This window comes from Oreochromis aureus, linkage group 7, assembly GCF_013358895.1.
Source record: "Oreochromis aureus strain Israel breed Guangdong linkage group 7, ZZ_aureus, whole genome shotgun sequence".
NCBI lineage: Eukaryota > Metazoa > Chordata > Actinopteri > Cichliformes > Cichlidae > Oreochromis > Oreochromis aureus.
The window spans coordinates 5891031-5908086 of record NC_052948.1 but is presented as its reverse complement, the minus strand read 5'-3'; the positions used below and the strand labels follow the sequence as shown (position 1 = coordinate 5908086).

The 17056-nt window shown below is 39.2% G+C and overlaps 1 protein-coding gene across 2 annotated transcripts in view; it reads left to right on the top strand.

The window, feature by feature from the left end:
• The window catches only part of brsk2a (BR serine/threonine kinase 2a), a 179137-nt gene that overhangs the window by 126478 nt on the left and 35603 nt on the right, over nucleotides 1-17056 (top strand). For both annotated transcript variants that reach the window (XM_039615429.1, XM_039615428.1), the window contains one exon: nucleotides 6304-6420. In XM_039615429.1, the coding sequence (XP_039471363.1) occupies nucleotides 6304-6420 (117 nt within the window). The remainder of the gene's footprint in view (nucleotides 1-6303; nucleotides 6421-17056) is intronic.

The window sequence follows — 17056 nt, the reverse complement described above, 5'->3', positions numbered from 1 at the left end:
TCCCTTCCGGAGGGAGAACCAACCACATGCATGAATGGAGATGTATTTGGAGCACATATCTCAAGTCCCGCTGATAACATAGTGACATAGTGGAAAAACAGTGGTAGATATATGGACTGTTAATTATTGCTCCAATTCATTTGTAAAGTATAGAATAGGTCATTCTGAAAGAGCATCCTCAGCCATGCCCAATGCCCTTTTGCAGTAAAACAAATGCATCTGTTCCACAATTTAGAAGACTGATTCCTTTAACAGTGTTCCACTGCTTCACCAAGTTTTGTGAAATATGTCTTGGTAGTTTTTGCAGACTCAGTGTGAAGACAAACAAAGACAGAAATGATCACATACCTTGATAAGCTCTCAGTGCACAAAAGTGCATGGCTCATGCATGATTTTACACCATTTAAAGCCTGGCTAGCTGTCTTTTACTTATGTTAATTAATTAATTATGTTCAACAAGTAGGGCCATCAATATCTCCATTTCTCTGCTGTTCGTGGCTTTGCTGATATTTGTTAGAGAGTTGTCCATGGTGATAGTCTGGCTACCTGCTTACCTGCCTGTAGAAAGCCTGTGCCATATAGCCTGTCATTACAGCTGATGGCTCCTACAAACACAGACCTTTTTTTTTCTCTTTCTCTTCTTGTCTTTGTGTTTGTCTGATATTTTCTTCTCCTGCAGTGCCACTTACTGTTGAAGTGTAACTTTGTGAGAGGAGAGAAATTGATGTTGAGAGGAGGTGGAATGGAAAAATGGAAATGGGATGGGTGAAATGGTTATGGAAAATCAAGCAGGAGGAAGGAAAATGAAAGTAGTGGGTTGGTTTATGGTCCTCGATTTGGAGGGAATGGGCTAGTGGTTGTGAGGGGATGATTGTTCAAAGAAAGGTAAAATAAATTAGGCTGTGAAATAGGAAAACAAAATAAGATCAAGTGCAGGAAAACAAAAACAACAGTTTAAAGACATGACATGCTGTTAGATGACCAGATAAGAGATGATGTTGAAGCATCCCGAGCAGTCAAATTTCGTACAAGGCATGGATAAACACTTTAAAGGAGTTTTACACTTGCACGGCACCATGGATTAGATGGCTGGTGTTACTCTAGGTTTTTAAATATCTATGCCACTCTTTCACTCCACTGCTTTTCTGGCAGCTTGTCTGTTTATTCTGCCTTGAAGGTCCGTTGCTCATCCTATCATCCCTAGTCAAACTCCTCTGGATTAAGAGCAAACGCTGAGTTGCACACACAGATTTGGCACAACAAGCAAACAGTTTGTTTATTGCTGTTCTGGCTGTCATTGTAATCCCACTTTTAGTAACTAGATTATATGCAACAATGCATTAATGCCCCTTTGTTGCTCAAAACCCCCATAAGACTAGATAGAACTGCAGGAGATGACACAAGGGGTGCACTAGGAGACACTCACAGGCAGGTCTTGCTTCTTGATACTGATCCAGTTTAAATGCAAGTCTTGTGACAGGTAATTACTTAAATGTGTACAGCATCTGTGTAAAGATTTTGGCAGCTGCCCAAGTGAACTTTTTAATGTCATTCAAATAGAAGATCAAATGAGTCTTAAAACAATGTGTGGGCTTCAACTCTGGCACTTAAATGTATCATGTGGACTTTTACTTTAAAATTATGTCAACATTTCTTCAGTCCTTGTATTTCCGTCCTGATTGACAGAGTTTTGAAAGCATGTGAAAATGGTCCATGACAAAAAAAAAATATTTTCAAACAGTATTCAAATCATATGAAATGCATTGTGTTCAGCTGAGAAATGTGGACAACACTGTAATATATACGCAGTGGGGGAAAATAACTATTTGATCCCCTGCTGAATTTGGAAGTTTGCTCACTTACAAAGAAATGACCACTCTCTCATTGATATTGTAGTTTAATTTTAATGGAGAGAGAGAACGTCAACCAAAAATCCCAAAAAAACACATGTAAATTGATTTACCTTAAGTGAAATAAGCATTTGATCCCCAATCATAACATGGCTTAGCACTTGGTGCAGAAACCCTCAAGCACAGCAGTAAGACGTTTCTTGTTCGCCAGATTTTTACCCACTCCTCTTTACAGAAACTATCTAAATCCTTTAAGTTTCTTGGCTGTGCATACTTAGCAACTTAAAAGTTCAGCTCCCTCAGCAGAGTTTCTGTAGGACTGAGATCTGGAGACTGGCTAGGTCACTCCTTAATGTGCTTCTTCTTTAGCTACTCTTTTGTTGGCTTGACGGTATGTTTTGGGTCATTGTCATGCAGAAAGACCCATCCACAACCTAGCTTCAGTGTTCTGGCTGAAAATAAGTACCATAAAGATTAGAGACTGTTCATTTATTTGTAAGTGATCAATATTACAAATTCAGCAGGGGATCAAATAATTATTTCCCCCTGTCTACTGTCATTCACTCAGTCTGGACAGATAGCGCATTTCACTATAAAAGCATCATCGTTTTTTTTTATCTTTATCAAATAAATTTTAAAATATTTAAATACTTTGACTTTGATGAAGGCTCTAAATGATTTCTTGTGCTATTAAGCAGTGTGTAGCTGATGCAAACGTAACTATTTTTTCACTTGTTTAAGCTGCAATGCAACTACATTACTAAAAAAAATTTAAAAATGCATTTTTATCTTTCTCATCCCTCATTGCTCTGAATACATAATTAACTCTACTGGCTAATGAAGGATTTTGCTTAGCACATTCAAGTCAGCAGTCAGAGTTGTCCTCTTTTTCTAATTCCATACAATATTAGCCTAAAGCTTTCTCTAAGTGAATGTGCTTGGTCTCTCTCTAATTGGGTCACCAGAAGCCTAAAGAAGTTTGAGAGGAAAACAGAAAGGTAGAAAGAGGAGAACGACACAAGGGTGCGCCGAAGGCTAAATGGGTGCATTTTGATTCTCAACAGCGGTTTAAAACCCCACTCTGTGTACTGTATTGTACCAGGATAACTGTAGTACCTCATGAAAATTAAAAAACAGGTGAGTCATTTTCCTGGCATGTTAATAGGTCAAAAAGATGCATTTGATCCATTAGTGTTAGTTGTAAGTGTTCTCGTGGCTCCAATTAGAACCACATTTCTTGGTGTGAGTAGGCCTAATGAAAAGCGACATTAAAACATGGTATATGTCAAATGTGTCAGCATGGGAAAAGTATATTTTCATTGAGCTCCAAACTAGTCTTAAAACTGCTCATCACCATAAATGTGTCTGAGAAATTATAGTGATGTGAGCCCCAAGAGGACAGAGCCATTACAACCTCTTGTAAAACACAACATATCAGCAAAATATGTGCAAATGATCACAGGCAATTAGGCGTACGGTGTTCGGTTACAAGAATCATGTCCAACAGCCCCTTGGGGTAAAACCTCGCTCAGATAACACGTAGAATCTGTAGACAAACACATATCCCCTTTAAATTACAAGGAATTATCATCAGAGCATAGTGCATAGTGAACTGACAGGCCTGTGTTACAGGCAAAGGCAAGACTGCATGGAAATGATGGATGACAGTACTAAACTTTAAATTATGCACCCCCCTTTGGCATTTTTATTTTTCTATTCTGTTCTTTTCAAATGATCCATTTAAGGCAAGCATAGCAGCAGTTATACAGTTCTCATAGACCTTTGCAACTATATGCATCCATGGTGTCTAGTGTATTCTTTCTTTCTGTCTTTGATTCCTCAAGCAAGCCAGTGGTATAAACTACTCAATCCCATTGCAACTGTTGAATTTGTTTAACAGCCTCTACCCTTGCTTGACATACACAATATCCCTACTGTGAGGTGTGCTGTGTGAGCAGGATTACAGTAGCAAAGTGCAGTCTAATGTGACAGAGAGGCAGTTTAATGTCCCATTATAGATACCAGGGTCTTGACAACCAATAAAGCATTTAGATGCAATTTGTTCCTCTGGTGCGTTCACTGCTTAAATGTGCTGTTGCCTTTTTTTGTGGAACAACCTCTTGAGTGTTGAGTGTTTGTTTTACATGTAATAGGCCTGTGACAACGCACTTTCTTTATGCCGTGTTTAGTGCTCTTTAAGAGACACACTTAATTTTTGTTGTTGCATCCGATGAAGACAGTTCAGAGAAGGAATACTTGCTTTGGTCAGAATTTGTGTTACAGTGCTGAGTGATTTAACGGTCATAAAAGACATAAAGTTTAAGATTAAACATAATTTCTTAAGCAAGATTAGTCTTTTTTTTAAATTTATGATATCAAAATAACAAAAAAGTTAAGGGCCTGAAGCAAAAATTACAGCACCCTGCATAGTCTGTGCTTACACCTTTTGGAAAGTATCACAGCTTATAAAGGCTTTTTTGGAGCCGCTTCACATGCTATCAGTTTTTATTTGTTAGGTGTGTAGGTGTGGCTCTTTGAGGTTCCTGGGTTGTTTTGCATGCACTGGTCTGTTTAATGTCTATCCAAAGATTTTCAGTGATTTTAGGGAACGTGTGGGCTGTAGCCGAAACTTGAGCTTGCACCTCTAGAGGCTGTGGATTTTGGGGTGTATTTAGGATCACCATGCTGTCTTAGAAGTCATTCTCTTTTCATCTTTAGTGTTTTTCATGATTGTGTGATGTTAGGTTTCAGAACTGGTATTCCTTTTGCTCTTGGCTATTGGCTCTACCATTCTCTTGCTTTGTGAGCTGGTAGGTGGGTAAAGGAACCCTTGATGGATGATTTTTGGGAAATATGTGATGAGTTTTTGTAAACTCAGCCTTAGCACCCACAGGCTACTTAAGGTCTGAGACCTGATACCTTGCTTTTAAAAAATGTATATAAGCTAATTAATTAATAATCTGAGAGCTGAAATCTTTGGTGCACAAATTTTTTAGGCTTCTCCTTTTTTTGTTCCACTCAAAAATAATAATACAAAAACGACTAATACGACGTTAATCTCCCTTAAAATTTACAGTGTTTCATCGTGGTCTTTTAGGTAGGAGACCTTATCCATTATTTCAATATTAATGAATCTTTAACACATTCATAAATATCAATCTGATCATTATATAATCAACAGCCACTCTGAACACTTTATAATAATGCTCTGACCTGTTGGGACAGATACACATGCATGCACCTCGGAGATGCACTGTTCAGACACTCTCATATTGGTGCCCCTGGAGCAGTTTCGTAAATGTTTGTTCCTTTCCCATGACAGTGCTAGTTAAAACTCTCAGGCTACTTGCATCACAGTCAAATGATGGTTGTGTGAATTGATGAAAGATTTAGCCTGGGGAGAACTGTTTTAGATGCTATCTATGTTTTATTTCAATTATAGCTGAGATCACAGAGACTGCCAGCATGATGATAACAAGCCAGCTGACAGTTAATCCCTCAGGACAGGAAACGAGTTTTACAGCAACTGATGTCATCTAAGGTTAAATGTCCATTGTGATGAGGCACTCTTCAAAGGCAGCCACATCCAGCTATTGTTCTGTCTCCCCTTTCTATCATTAGACTAGCAGGAAGATGAAAGTCCAGATAACTCTGGGGCTCTCCAATACTCAAGACCTCCTATTAAAGCAAAATGGAAACTAAGGAAGTACATAAAGATTGTAGAAAAGATAGCCGAGTAGGTGTCAGCGTATACACACACATATACATGTCTGTGCTACTCTCCTCAGCATTGGCAGACATCAGAAGAACTGCACAGTATGATGTAATAGAACCCTCAACCCGGGAAGAGATGTTAAACATCCAATAAAATGCTAACGCCACTCCTCTTTGAAGAGCCACTCATCAAAATTGAGATCTTAACCTCCGAGTCAGCATCAGAAAGTTATTTCTCTCAACGGTTCCTTTTAAGTAGGGAGATTATGTCTGCTGGATATTATCCCCCTTGCTGTGTTTAGTGGTACTGAATGGCAGCTAATGAACACCACCTCTGCGGTTGCCTCCCCTTGACGCCCTTTGCTCAGCCAGTTTGCTGGTGGCTGTCTGGGAGATGAGAGGAAGGAGCTGAGGGACAAAGAGAGAAGGAAATAGAAGGAGAAAAGGACACAGCAGGGCGCTGTCACACCTTTTACCAGTGCAGTTACAAGGTGGGAGCCCTTAGTTTTAGCTTGGACAGATCAAAGGAGAGAGGTGTTGCCAAGAGCACGATGGTAGCAGCAATAGCTGGTTACCATTATGTCTTGTTCATGCATGGATCCAAGTGTGGTGCACAGGTGTTTGATATACTGTTCAGGACCCCTTTTGTTTCTCCTCAGTATCACTTGCTTTTATTAAATATGATGAGCTTTTTCACGTTTCATTAACTGCTGCATGTTTCTATCTCATTTTCTTCCAGTCACAGGGATCTAAAGCCAGAGAACCTCTTGCTAGATGAAAAGAACAACATCAGGATAGCAGACTTTGGCATGGCTTCCCTTCAGGTTGGCGATAGTCTGTTGGAAACCAGCTGTGGGTAAGTAGTATCACAAATGTAATGTCTGTATGTACTGAATGACATTAGATATCAGATGTCCCGAGGGAGTAATTAAAAGGTCATACTTAGGTGGAGGTGGAAATGCTGCTATGGAAGAGGAAAACGGGGAGAAGTCAGAGAGACTAAGTGGAGTGAGTGGAGTCATCAGGCTCTCAGCTAGGTGCAGCGTTGTCAAAGTGCCCATTATCGTGCTGTGCTGATCTCTTCAGGAGACACTTTCAGTGTCTATCACCGACTGTGGTATCTGGCGATGAGCGTGGCCAGGGCCGTGGCCACACATTACTGCTCCTGTCTTCTAATATTTCACACTGGGTTTATGATCTAATACTCACAACCGCACCAGGCACATCAATCCCTTGACATTAATGAATTTGCTTGCAGGAAGAGTCACTTTTAAAGTGGGACTACACTCGAAAAAGGACCGAGGTCTTTTTTATTGTGGGAGTGATTTTCTTTAACCCTAAGGTGTGGCGGTCATTGTGCAGGGTCATATTTATCAATAAAAGGCAACACACTTTATGATGACTTTTAAGAACTGGGTTCATAAACTCAGTGACACCATGGATTAACAGAAACATCTCACTGATGCACTGTGATCCTCTAAAGTAATTTATTTCACTCTTCCATTAAATTCACTTCAAAAATATTTGAATATTTAAGCACAGCCCAATATGATAGAAGTGCATTGTTATTTTTATTCTCTTTTTGTTTTCCCAAGATAATGAAGTCTTATTGTCTAGTGATGGAGTAAAATAACATAGACTGACAAACAGAGTTTTGATCAGTAGGTATAGTTCACCTATTAAAACATATATAGAACACAAGCAGGCACTCGATAGGGAAGTAATGATGAGTCCATGTTTTGATGTCACTGGCTGGCTCAAAGTCTTGCACACACTTGTGACAGACATCCATAATACTCTAGAAATGGTTCCACAAATTTGCTTAAACTGAGTGGTCTAAGTTGTTATCTTGCTTGTAAAGTGGATGTCTTGGGAAAATATTCCTCTGCATTTGCACATGACACTCTGTGCACGGCCGGATATATGCTCTGTGACAGCTGTCCCCAGCTCAGATTGATTCTGTCCAGATTAAGCCTCCAAATCAAGTGAAACTGAAGTTACACACACTTTACACACGCAATACAGCAACACACATGCGCACACAGCACAGCACAGGCTTAGTTCATCCCTCACCTCTAAGTCCCTATGTCCTCTGCTTGTTTGGGTGCCTCTCTGTCTCTGACTCCCTCCCTTTATATAACACACATGCGCGCTCATTGTGCATGTGCATGCAAACACATGTATCCGGTTGAAACTGTTGCATAATTTTTTTTAGCAGTCGCACAATGCCTAAGCTCTCATGACTCATCGGTAGAGATCAGGCCAACTCAAAGCAGTGCGCATAGCAATCTGCAAGTCAGATGTGTCCACCGTTTAGTCATTGTTCAGCTTTGATGACCACATTAAAGTTTTCCATTTTCCTAGAAAGCCTATATGCAGCAGCTCTTACTCAGCAATACTTGATCTATATTTGATTGCATTCTGCTGCCACTCACTCGGAGCAAGCCTGAATTTGATAGAGGTGGAATGAATATTCTTTGCCCTCTTAAATTTATAAAGTGCTAAAAGTACCCTGGTGAAAGCATGAACACAGAGCTGTCCATGAAACAAATGCATGCACGCAGTTTGGTTGGGGCCCACATCTGTTCACGATTTTTTGTTTTTACAGATTAACACTTGATTGCACTCCTAATAACATAAGTCGTCATCAAGTCATTTGACATTGCGTGCCCTGCATCTGTCTCTCCTCCACTCTGACTCCACATCTGTGAGGAGGGAAAATATAGGAGAGAAGAGTGAAGATAAAATTACTCGAGGTGATAGCAACCCCTTACATTTAACTGTTTCCCTGACACAAACACAGCACAAACACAGAACCTACCACCTTCAGGAAATGAGAAGACAATTGAGAGAAATACTGTTTTCTTTCCAATCAATAAATTTAGCCACTTCCCATCTGCATATTAATTTCAAAGTTTGCACATGTGTCCATGTTTGTGTGTTGATATGTGCTGACATACTTTTCTGTAGTGTATGCATATGGGTTCCCACGTGTATTGGAGTTGCAAATGATGGCTTGCAAATTAAATTAGTTTTACATTATTACTAATGATAATAATTTGATACAGTAACCAGAAAACAAGCCAAATAGCATCTTGATTGGCAATCACTTTGAGCATTGTCATTTACAGAGAGATCAGGTGTCTATCTGAACAACCCTACGGCACCAAAAACACGAGCCTTACAGTCTTGATTAGATCTTGTCTGTTTGCATGTACGTCTCATAGCAGAATGTTGGTGCCATTAATGTTTTCGTGTCTTCGTGCTGTTTCCTAATATGTGTTGTAGAATTATAGGAATTATTTTAGGGTTACTGTTCATAACCATCATCTTTATCATTGCATTAATTATCATTTCATCCAAGCATTTATTGAAGTGCTGGCATTAGGTTATAATTTGTATTACAGGGGTTATCATAATCAAATATTAACAGGTTTATTACAGGTTGAATCTATAATTTAAAGGTTTCTGAATGTTTTTATATTCTTACACATAGTCTTCAGTGGGGGAGAAGCTGATTGCAGGCTGACAGGAAACGGTGTGCTTTTGCAAAAGTGAAACCAAAACCAGAGTTTTGATGATGCTATTATCATCTTTTATGCATTTATACGTCTGATTAAGCTTTGATTAAGTTTTAAGTAGTTGTAGTAGATTGAAATATTTGTTTTATACATTTTACATAGAAGTTAAGATCATCACAACACAGGATGGCCTTAGCCTGGTTGCCTACGTGAGGTCAACTAAGGTTCAGAAAGCAGATGCACACTCTGTGCACGCGCAGAGACATACACACACACACTGTTAGGGTGTAGGTGAAAGTTGACTGATGAAGCAGTAGATGCACGATGCGAGAGCTGAGCTGGCTTACGGGAAACCACCGGGGAGAAGATGGAAGCCAGTGTACTTTTAATTGTGCCTTAAGCTGTCAAATAGAACATTTGTGGTTTTGAAGCTGATGTATGTGATGACGCAATGAGGGGGCGTCACTAAATATACTCTGATGCATATAAAACTGTATTTTGATGTTAGGAGGATGAGATTGTGGGGCTGTCTGCTTACAGAGTCCGCTCATTCTCCCACGCGTGTCATTTCATTAAAATCATCGTCTTTACCCTTTGGACCAGTGTGGTTACTTGCATTCCTCCTGTGTTTCCTTCCCTATATTTTTGAACCTTAACATTTGGGGGCTTCGTCCGAGGGGGGAAGTGAGACAGGACGGAGAAAGGTCCGAGGCGTCAGGCGCTCAGGCATTGGTCAGTGGTCAAAGTGAGTGACAAGCCGGCATATAACAAAAAGGTAGGCACCACCTGTTGATCTTATGAACCAAAGTGTGTCAAATTGGGCTGTGTAAATTGAAAGTCTACTCACTGAAACTACTGGTAGATGTCTGCTTTGATTTTGGTGAAAAGTTGAAGGTTGAAGTAATGATAATGATAAGGAAGTATAAGTGACAGTACTGAGTAATGAGAATAAAGGAATGAAAAGAGAATTAAAGCAGTTGGACTGCGAAGTGAACTTTAGAATGATAGGGAATTTGGTTATCGTGTGGGTTCAAGTCCCATTGGTTATGCAACCCTTAAGAACTTTCTCGGAGGTGACGCTCCCTGCTGGATAGAGAAATCTATCCTTCACCTAGCGATGACTAGGGATAGTTTCGGGCAACATCCGAAGAGGACTGGGGAATCTCTAAAACTGTTGAGGTTGTCCTCAATCTTAATCCTGTGTTGGGTGTAGATTGTTGTTTCAAATTATTCTAAATTTGTCTAGGGGCGACAGCGGCGTCTGTTAAGAAGCGCATAGCCCGGACGTTGCGATCCCTCCTCGATGCGGACGCGCATTGTTGACCTACCGGCGAGTAGGGTTAGCTCGGTTTGGCTTGACCGTGGGGTACAGGGCATCCTGAGATAAGCTAGGGGTTCAAGTCCCTATTCTTGCGCTTTTTGGCTACCGGTAAATTAAGTTAGGGCTAGAAATCTGGACAGAGCAGTTCGAGTCTGGTCTGGTGAATTGATTGCAAAAAACCTGAGGTTTGCCCGTTCGAGTCGGTTATGGTAAATTTTCGAAATTTGTAGGAGCGACAAGGCCTAAAAAAAATCTGTGCAGTTGTAATTTAAGACGTCTGTAATATAAAATATGAGATCTATGAGTAGGATCAGTCTCTGTGTCAGTCATGCACAGCCGGAAGTGCACTGATTGTGTGTGTAAATGCAAATGAGCAGCAGTGACGCGCAGAGAGGGTGGTTTCAATTTTGAGAGGACTGAGAGCTTTTTGCTAAATGCCTGTATATAAGAGCTTATTATGAGAGTGTAAATACAGTGTGAATATATTAGTGTGGATGCATAGTAAATGACTGAATTTTGATAGATGTATATTTCGTGAGCCATAAATGTTGGTGTGTTTTATTTTTCAGTTATGTGTGTGGGGAGAAGCCGTGAGGATGATGAGAGGTTTCAGTTTTCTTTTTCTTTTTCTTTTGACTTGCTCTTTCTGATCATGGAAGGCATGTCCAAAATACTCGTATGAAAGCGTATTTCGAGTGATTTTAACTGTGTGAGTGCTGTCAGTATTTGATTTGAGTGACTCTGCGTGAGTTCTCTGAGTGAGAGAAAGGCAGTGCGTGTGAGACGATTTATGGCGTCTGAAAGAGGTGAGAACTTTTAAAGGTGTGTATGGAATAAAGGAGTGTGAAATATATTTCTTGGGTGATGAAAAAGTAGGATGTGCTAAAGTTTGAAAGTGTTTTTAATTCAAGAAAACAAAAAACAAAGGAGTTAGATTAGTTTGAGGAACAGGAAATATTGCTCTGTGTATCGGGGCTGCAGCAACAGGAAATAGTGAACAGGAACTGTGCATGCCCATATATGGGAACTGAGTGTGTGCAGAAAGAACACAGAGAGACAGACGAGGAAATGGGAGCAAATGAAGCCTTTAAGAAAAAATGAATATAATACTAATTATATGGTCAATACAGGTGGGCGTCTTTCAACTTTGCAACCTTGAGTTCAGCAGCAGAAAAGTAGATTAAAAAAGAATTGGGAGAATAAGCCAGTTTTGGCTCGAAATTGTGCGGCTGGATCTCTCACTTTGTCCCTGAAGCGGAGAAGAAGTTCAAAGGACAGTCAATCGCCTGATGAAGACCGATAGAACATCGTGAACTTGAATACAGCAGGCAAACGGCAGTGCCACTGATCCATTAACCCTGATGACGACTGACGACCAGCAGCAGCATGTAAGAGTAATGTAACATGTACTGTGAAAATACAGGCTGGGCAGTTGAACAGTGGGATAAAGAACTGTGGAAGAGCACTGGACATTGAGTGATATTTTGCCATGCTGGGACTTAAATCTGAAAGAAAGACTGTAAAGAAACAGAGAAGAAGACAACAGCTGAGTTGAGACTGTGTTTGCTGGAGCTTTGAAGCCCGAACAGGACATTGTGCAGAGAGGACCAGTGAGAGATGAAGCTGGACGAGTTTGACTGCGAGAATATAGGATATAATTGGATTGAAAATTGAAACCTGAACTCATGAATTGTTTAGGGATGTCCACTACAGCATAACAAAGAGGTAAACATTAGAAAAGGTAGGAATAATGAACGAAAATAATTGTCATTACCTTAATGAATAGAAAACACACACAAATTGTTACATGTGAGATTATTTTTGAAATGAATCAGAAGTGAGATAGTTTGAGTCTAAAGCTCAGTGGTGAAATGCATAAATTAAATATGAATATATCGGATGCAATGAAGAAACAGCTTACACGTAGTGTACATTAACATGAATACATCGCAAGGCAAATCGAAGAACTCAATGAGTTAATTTAATGAAGAAGCAGTTTACACCCAATTAACATAAAATGCAGGGAAGAACACGCTTACATGCATGGCATAATTGGTGTTTCTGATCAGAGATAGAGAAATGGGTTATTTAACCACTGGTGATAATAATGAAAATGTCTTAGTTTGTTATTTTCAGGGGTAAAGCAGACCCAGGCCAATTCTCCAGATGCAGGAGTCTGAAGAAATTACAGGTTAACATGAATGGATATGTTAAGGCAAGTTTCTGGTTGAATTGTTCACAGCATGATGTGTCCAGGAACCTGAAAAGCAAGCCCCAGCTCCTGGCTGAAGACTAGAGTGCTTTATTTAAGGTGGGAAATCAAAATGTGGGTTAGTAATTGGGGAAAAAGAAAACTGACTGCTTAACTGGAGAGTGGGGAAGAAGTCTGGGGAGACTGTGAAGCCATAGATGCAAAATAACATATACCCATACACACACAAACAGAAAATGCATTAACCTTATAAAGACAAGCTCTTGAAGCTTAATGAACAGGTATTGATTTAAAACCTGGCTAAGAACATAAGCATATGCAATGAAGATCTGCTTGCTGCTTGTATGAGTGAGAGAATGGTGTGAATGGTTAATACAATTGATGGAAAGATTTAAAATAGATGGAAAAACAAAAGAAAAGTGTCTATAAGAGTGACTCAGGAGTGCTCTTGCACTGATTTATCAAAGTAAGTGATTAGTATAGAAAGAAAATGAAAATGATTCAATGATGTGATAAGGTTTAAAAACATGTATTCCTCTTGTTAAGTTGGCTGTTGAGCTGTGGGTTTATGCAAATTAGCTGGAGTGAGTGAGTGACAAAGACACTTCCTGTGTGCGTGTGTGGCGGAGGCTTTCGGTTCAGTTCAAGAGAGAGCAGTGGCTGTTGAAGAGTATTGGGAGAAATATATAATGGTAAAGTATCAGGATATTTGATTACGGTGGTCAGGTCTGTTCAGAGGGGCAGATTTGGACAGGAAATTTATAATTTAAGGATGATATGTGGTTGAAATTGGTTTTTATCTTGTGCTGAATGAAAACGGTCTTTGATCTTTTGACGAGGTTTTCGATTGTGTTGAACGGGTGAAATTTAAGATTGTTTCAGATTTTTGAGGCTGTTGTTTTATTTCCAGAGAGGGTGTTTAATTAAGACATGGATATGTCTGAGAGGGGCCCCAAAAATTTTTGTAGTAGTGCACTCAGGAAAAAACCTGTCAGGTGATTTTGTTTTGTACTTTGATGAGCTAATAATCAGCTCTCTTTTTCATTTTGTTCTAAGCAGGCCTGGAAGAGAGTGAATGGACGGCGCTGACAAAATTACCAAGTACGAAAATCAGGTGGGCATTACGGAATTATAATTGATTACAATCAGAGACTGATTGGCGGCGAGTCTCTGTCTAAAAATGGGTTGTATCGATTCAATCCAGTCAAAAGTATAGAGAACTATTTTCCTAAAAGGAAAAGCGAAACGAAACAAATGCAAATGATTGAGCTCATTTTGCTGATGTGGAGCATCTGATGACGTCTTGGGAGGCTGCAGATCAGCAAAAATATCATGTGTGAATGCATGTGAGTGAATGTGAGTGGTTGGACCAAGGGGAAATAAATAAAAGGTTGACAAACAGGAGAAGTGGAAGACTTAAATCTGGGGATGCTGATGTTCCTTTGGGTGAATTTCTGCTTTGTTGATTTGGGTTAGACCATATTGATACATTATAAAATGCTAAAAGGAAACATTGATGTAACTTAAGTTACCATTAACTGAGGTAACACATGATTAATAACTGTTCTGTTTAAGTTTATTTTGTGTCATGACACAGATTGGATCATATAGGGGAGAGTTGAGTAAAGGTTTTGTTTTCAGGAAATTCCAAGGATCCAGACTTTGCATGGAGCAACGAGTTGGAGGATTTGACATGATGATTGAATTGATTTTGTTCCTTAAACACAGGTTTTCAGGGCTGAAGCAAAACACCGGAGAGGAGAATTGCTGAGCTGTTCTGAGAAATGAAATGACTAACCTTTTTTCCTTTTAATTTCCTAAGCTTGGGTGAAGCATGTTGAGTTTTTTGCCACATGAGATGTGTCAAAAAAGAGAGGGATTTAAGATTTAATTTGTTTAATTTGAAAGGGTTTTACTAGGATTTTATAATGATTGGGGTTGTTTGATAATCTAGATATAGTAAAACTGAGGACTTGTTAAAAGAAAGGATTAAAATGAACTGAATTAGGTTTAGAAGATAAATTGCTGGTGTTAATAAGAAGTTGTACACCAAACTTAAAGGGGAAATTGTGGGAATAAAGGATATGCTTTGGGGAAAATAGTGAAGATTTTATGAGTAGAAAATGTGGGATTTCTTTTTGATTTTAGGATAAGTTGTAACAGTGACATAATGCTAGAATGTTGTTATAAGGTAGGCTTTAGGGTAGAGGAGAGCTTTTTATGAGGATGTTAAAAGTCTCGCTGACTCAAATGAATAATATTGGAGATTATATATGTAGAAATGATTTTTCATACACATTGCATTTTTGTGCCTTTAATGGAGTTGTGGCTCAGAGAGTCGCTCTTGAGGGTCATAAACTTTTGGTTAACGGTATGATTAGCCAATCTACTGTGAGAATGACCTGAGTTTTGAAGGATTGCACACGCTTACAGACATACAGAGTTCATCAACACACAGGACAGTATTGATTTGAGGCCTAGGGCCTGAAATTCCTTTAGCTTTTAACTGAATTTGAGTTGGCCCAATAACAAATGACAGAAAGAGGAACTGAATAGGAGTTTTGCTTGTAACTAAACTGAGTGACATATAAAATATTGAGATAACACATGCAGTTCTAAATTAGTCCTCTTATATAAATGCAGTTACAGGATAACAAATACTTGTTGAAGGGATCAAGTTTTTGCTTTAAACCAGGTCCAAAGGGGGAAAAGCTTATGTATTTTGGTTAAAACTGATAAAATATAATGACTGATAAAATATAATTAGAATGTACCATTACATTAAAAGCAGAAAAATGAAATAAAATGATATATTCAAACAGGTTATCACCCAGGAAATGGGAGTTCAAAATACTGTTAGAGTTCAGCTTTTAGCTATGATGAAAGTTATTTAGGAGTAATTGATTATATGCTTAAACTTAGTTGATTAAAATGGTTGTTTTCTTTGATCCTTTCAGTAGAATAAGCCCTTATAATGATTTTATGATGATTTTGCTTGTGAAAGGTGACTTTAGATGAGAGGCCCTTGCAGCAGTGGCAGTTTTGTGTACAGGATGTTGATGATCAGATAAGGAAAAACAGGAAACGTATGACAGCAGTGCTGTAAGACTGTTAGAAAGCTGTAGATTGAGATGAGTGATGTTTAAGATTATATAGGAATAAAAGTCAAAAACCAAATACGAAATTAGGTTCATGTTTTGAGAACAATCGAGGAATAGAGTAACTTAGAGCATAGTAGGGAGAAAGTGTTTTGTTTCCTTTGCAGGAGGCCCAGAAGAGAGTGGGACCCAGAAGAGGAGCAGAGACCACTTAAGCATGAAGTGTTCTCAAGTGGGAGAGGGCATTTTATAACTAAGACCACCTAGATGACATGAGGTTGTCTGATTTGTTAAGTCACAGGATGCCAAGAGAGAGTCAGAGCTAAGAACAGTGATCCTAAATGTCCATGACGTCAGGGGTGGACAGGGAAGCAGTTGAATGGGCCAAGGAGTGACCCAACACACAGTATGGTGACCTCTTGTGGTCAAGAGGTCAAGAGAGGGTAGTGTAGAATTATAGGAATTATTTTAGGGTTACTGTTCATAACCATCATCTTTATCATTGCATTAATTATCATTTCATCCAAGCATTTATTGAAGTGCTGGCATTAGGTTATAATTTGTATTACAGGGGTTATCATAATCAAATATTAACAGGTTTATTACAGGTTGAATCTATAATTTAAAGGTTTCTGAATGTTTTATATTCTTACACATAGTCTTCAGTGGGGAGAAGCTGATTGCAGGCTGACAGGAAACGGTGTGCTTTTGCAAAAGTGAAACCAAAACCAGAGTTTTGATGATGCTATTATCATCTTTTATGCATTTATACGTCTGATTAAGCTTTGATTAAGTTTTAAGTAGTTGTAGTAGATTGAAATATTTGTTTTATACATTTTACATAGAAGTTAAGATCATCACAACACAGGATGGCCTTTAGCCTGGTTGCCTACGTGAGGTCAACTAAGGTTCAGAAAGCAGATGCACACTCTGTGCACGCGCAGAGACATACACACACACACTGTTAGGGTGTAGGTGAGAGTTGACTGATGAAGCAGTAGATGCACGATGCGAGAGCTGAGCTGGCTTACGGGAAACCACCGGGGAGAAGATGGAAGCCAGTGTACTTTTAATTGTGCCTTAAGCTGTCAAATAGAACATTTGTGGTTTTGAAGCTGATGTATGTGATGACGCAATGAGGGGCGTCACTAAATATACTCTGATGCATATAAACTGTATTTTGATGTTAGGAGGATGAGATTGTGGGGCTGTCTGCTTACAGAGTCCGCTCATTCTCCCACGCGTGTCATTTCATTAAAATCATCGTCTTTACCCTTTGGACCAGTGTGGTTACTTGCATTCCTCCTGTGTTTCCTTCCCTATATTTTTGAACCTTAACA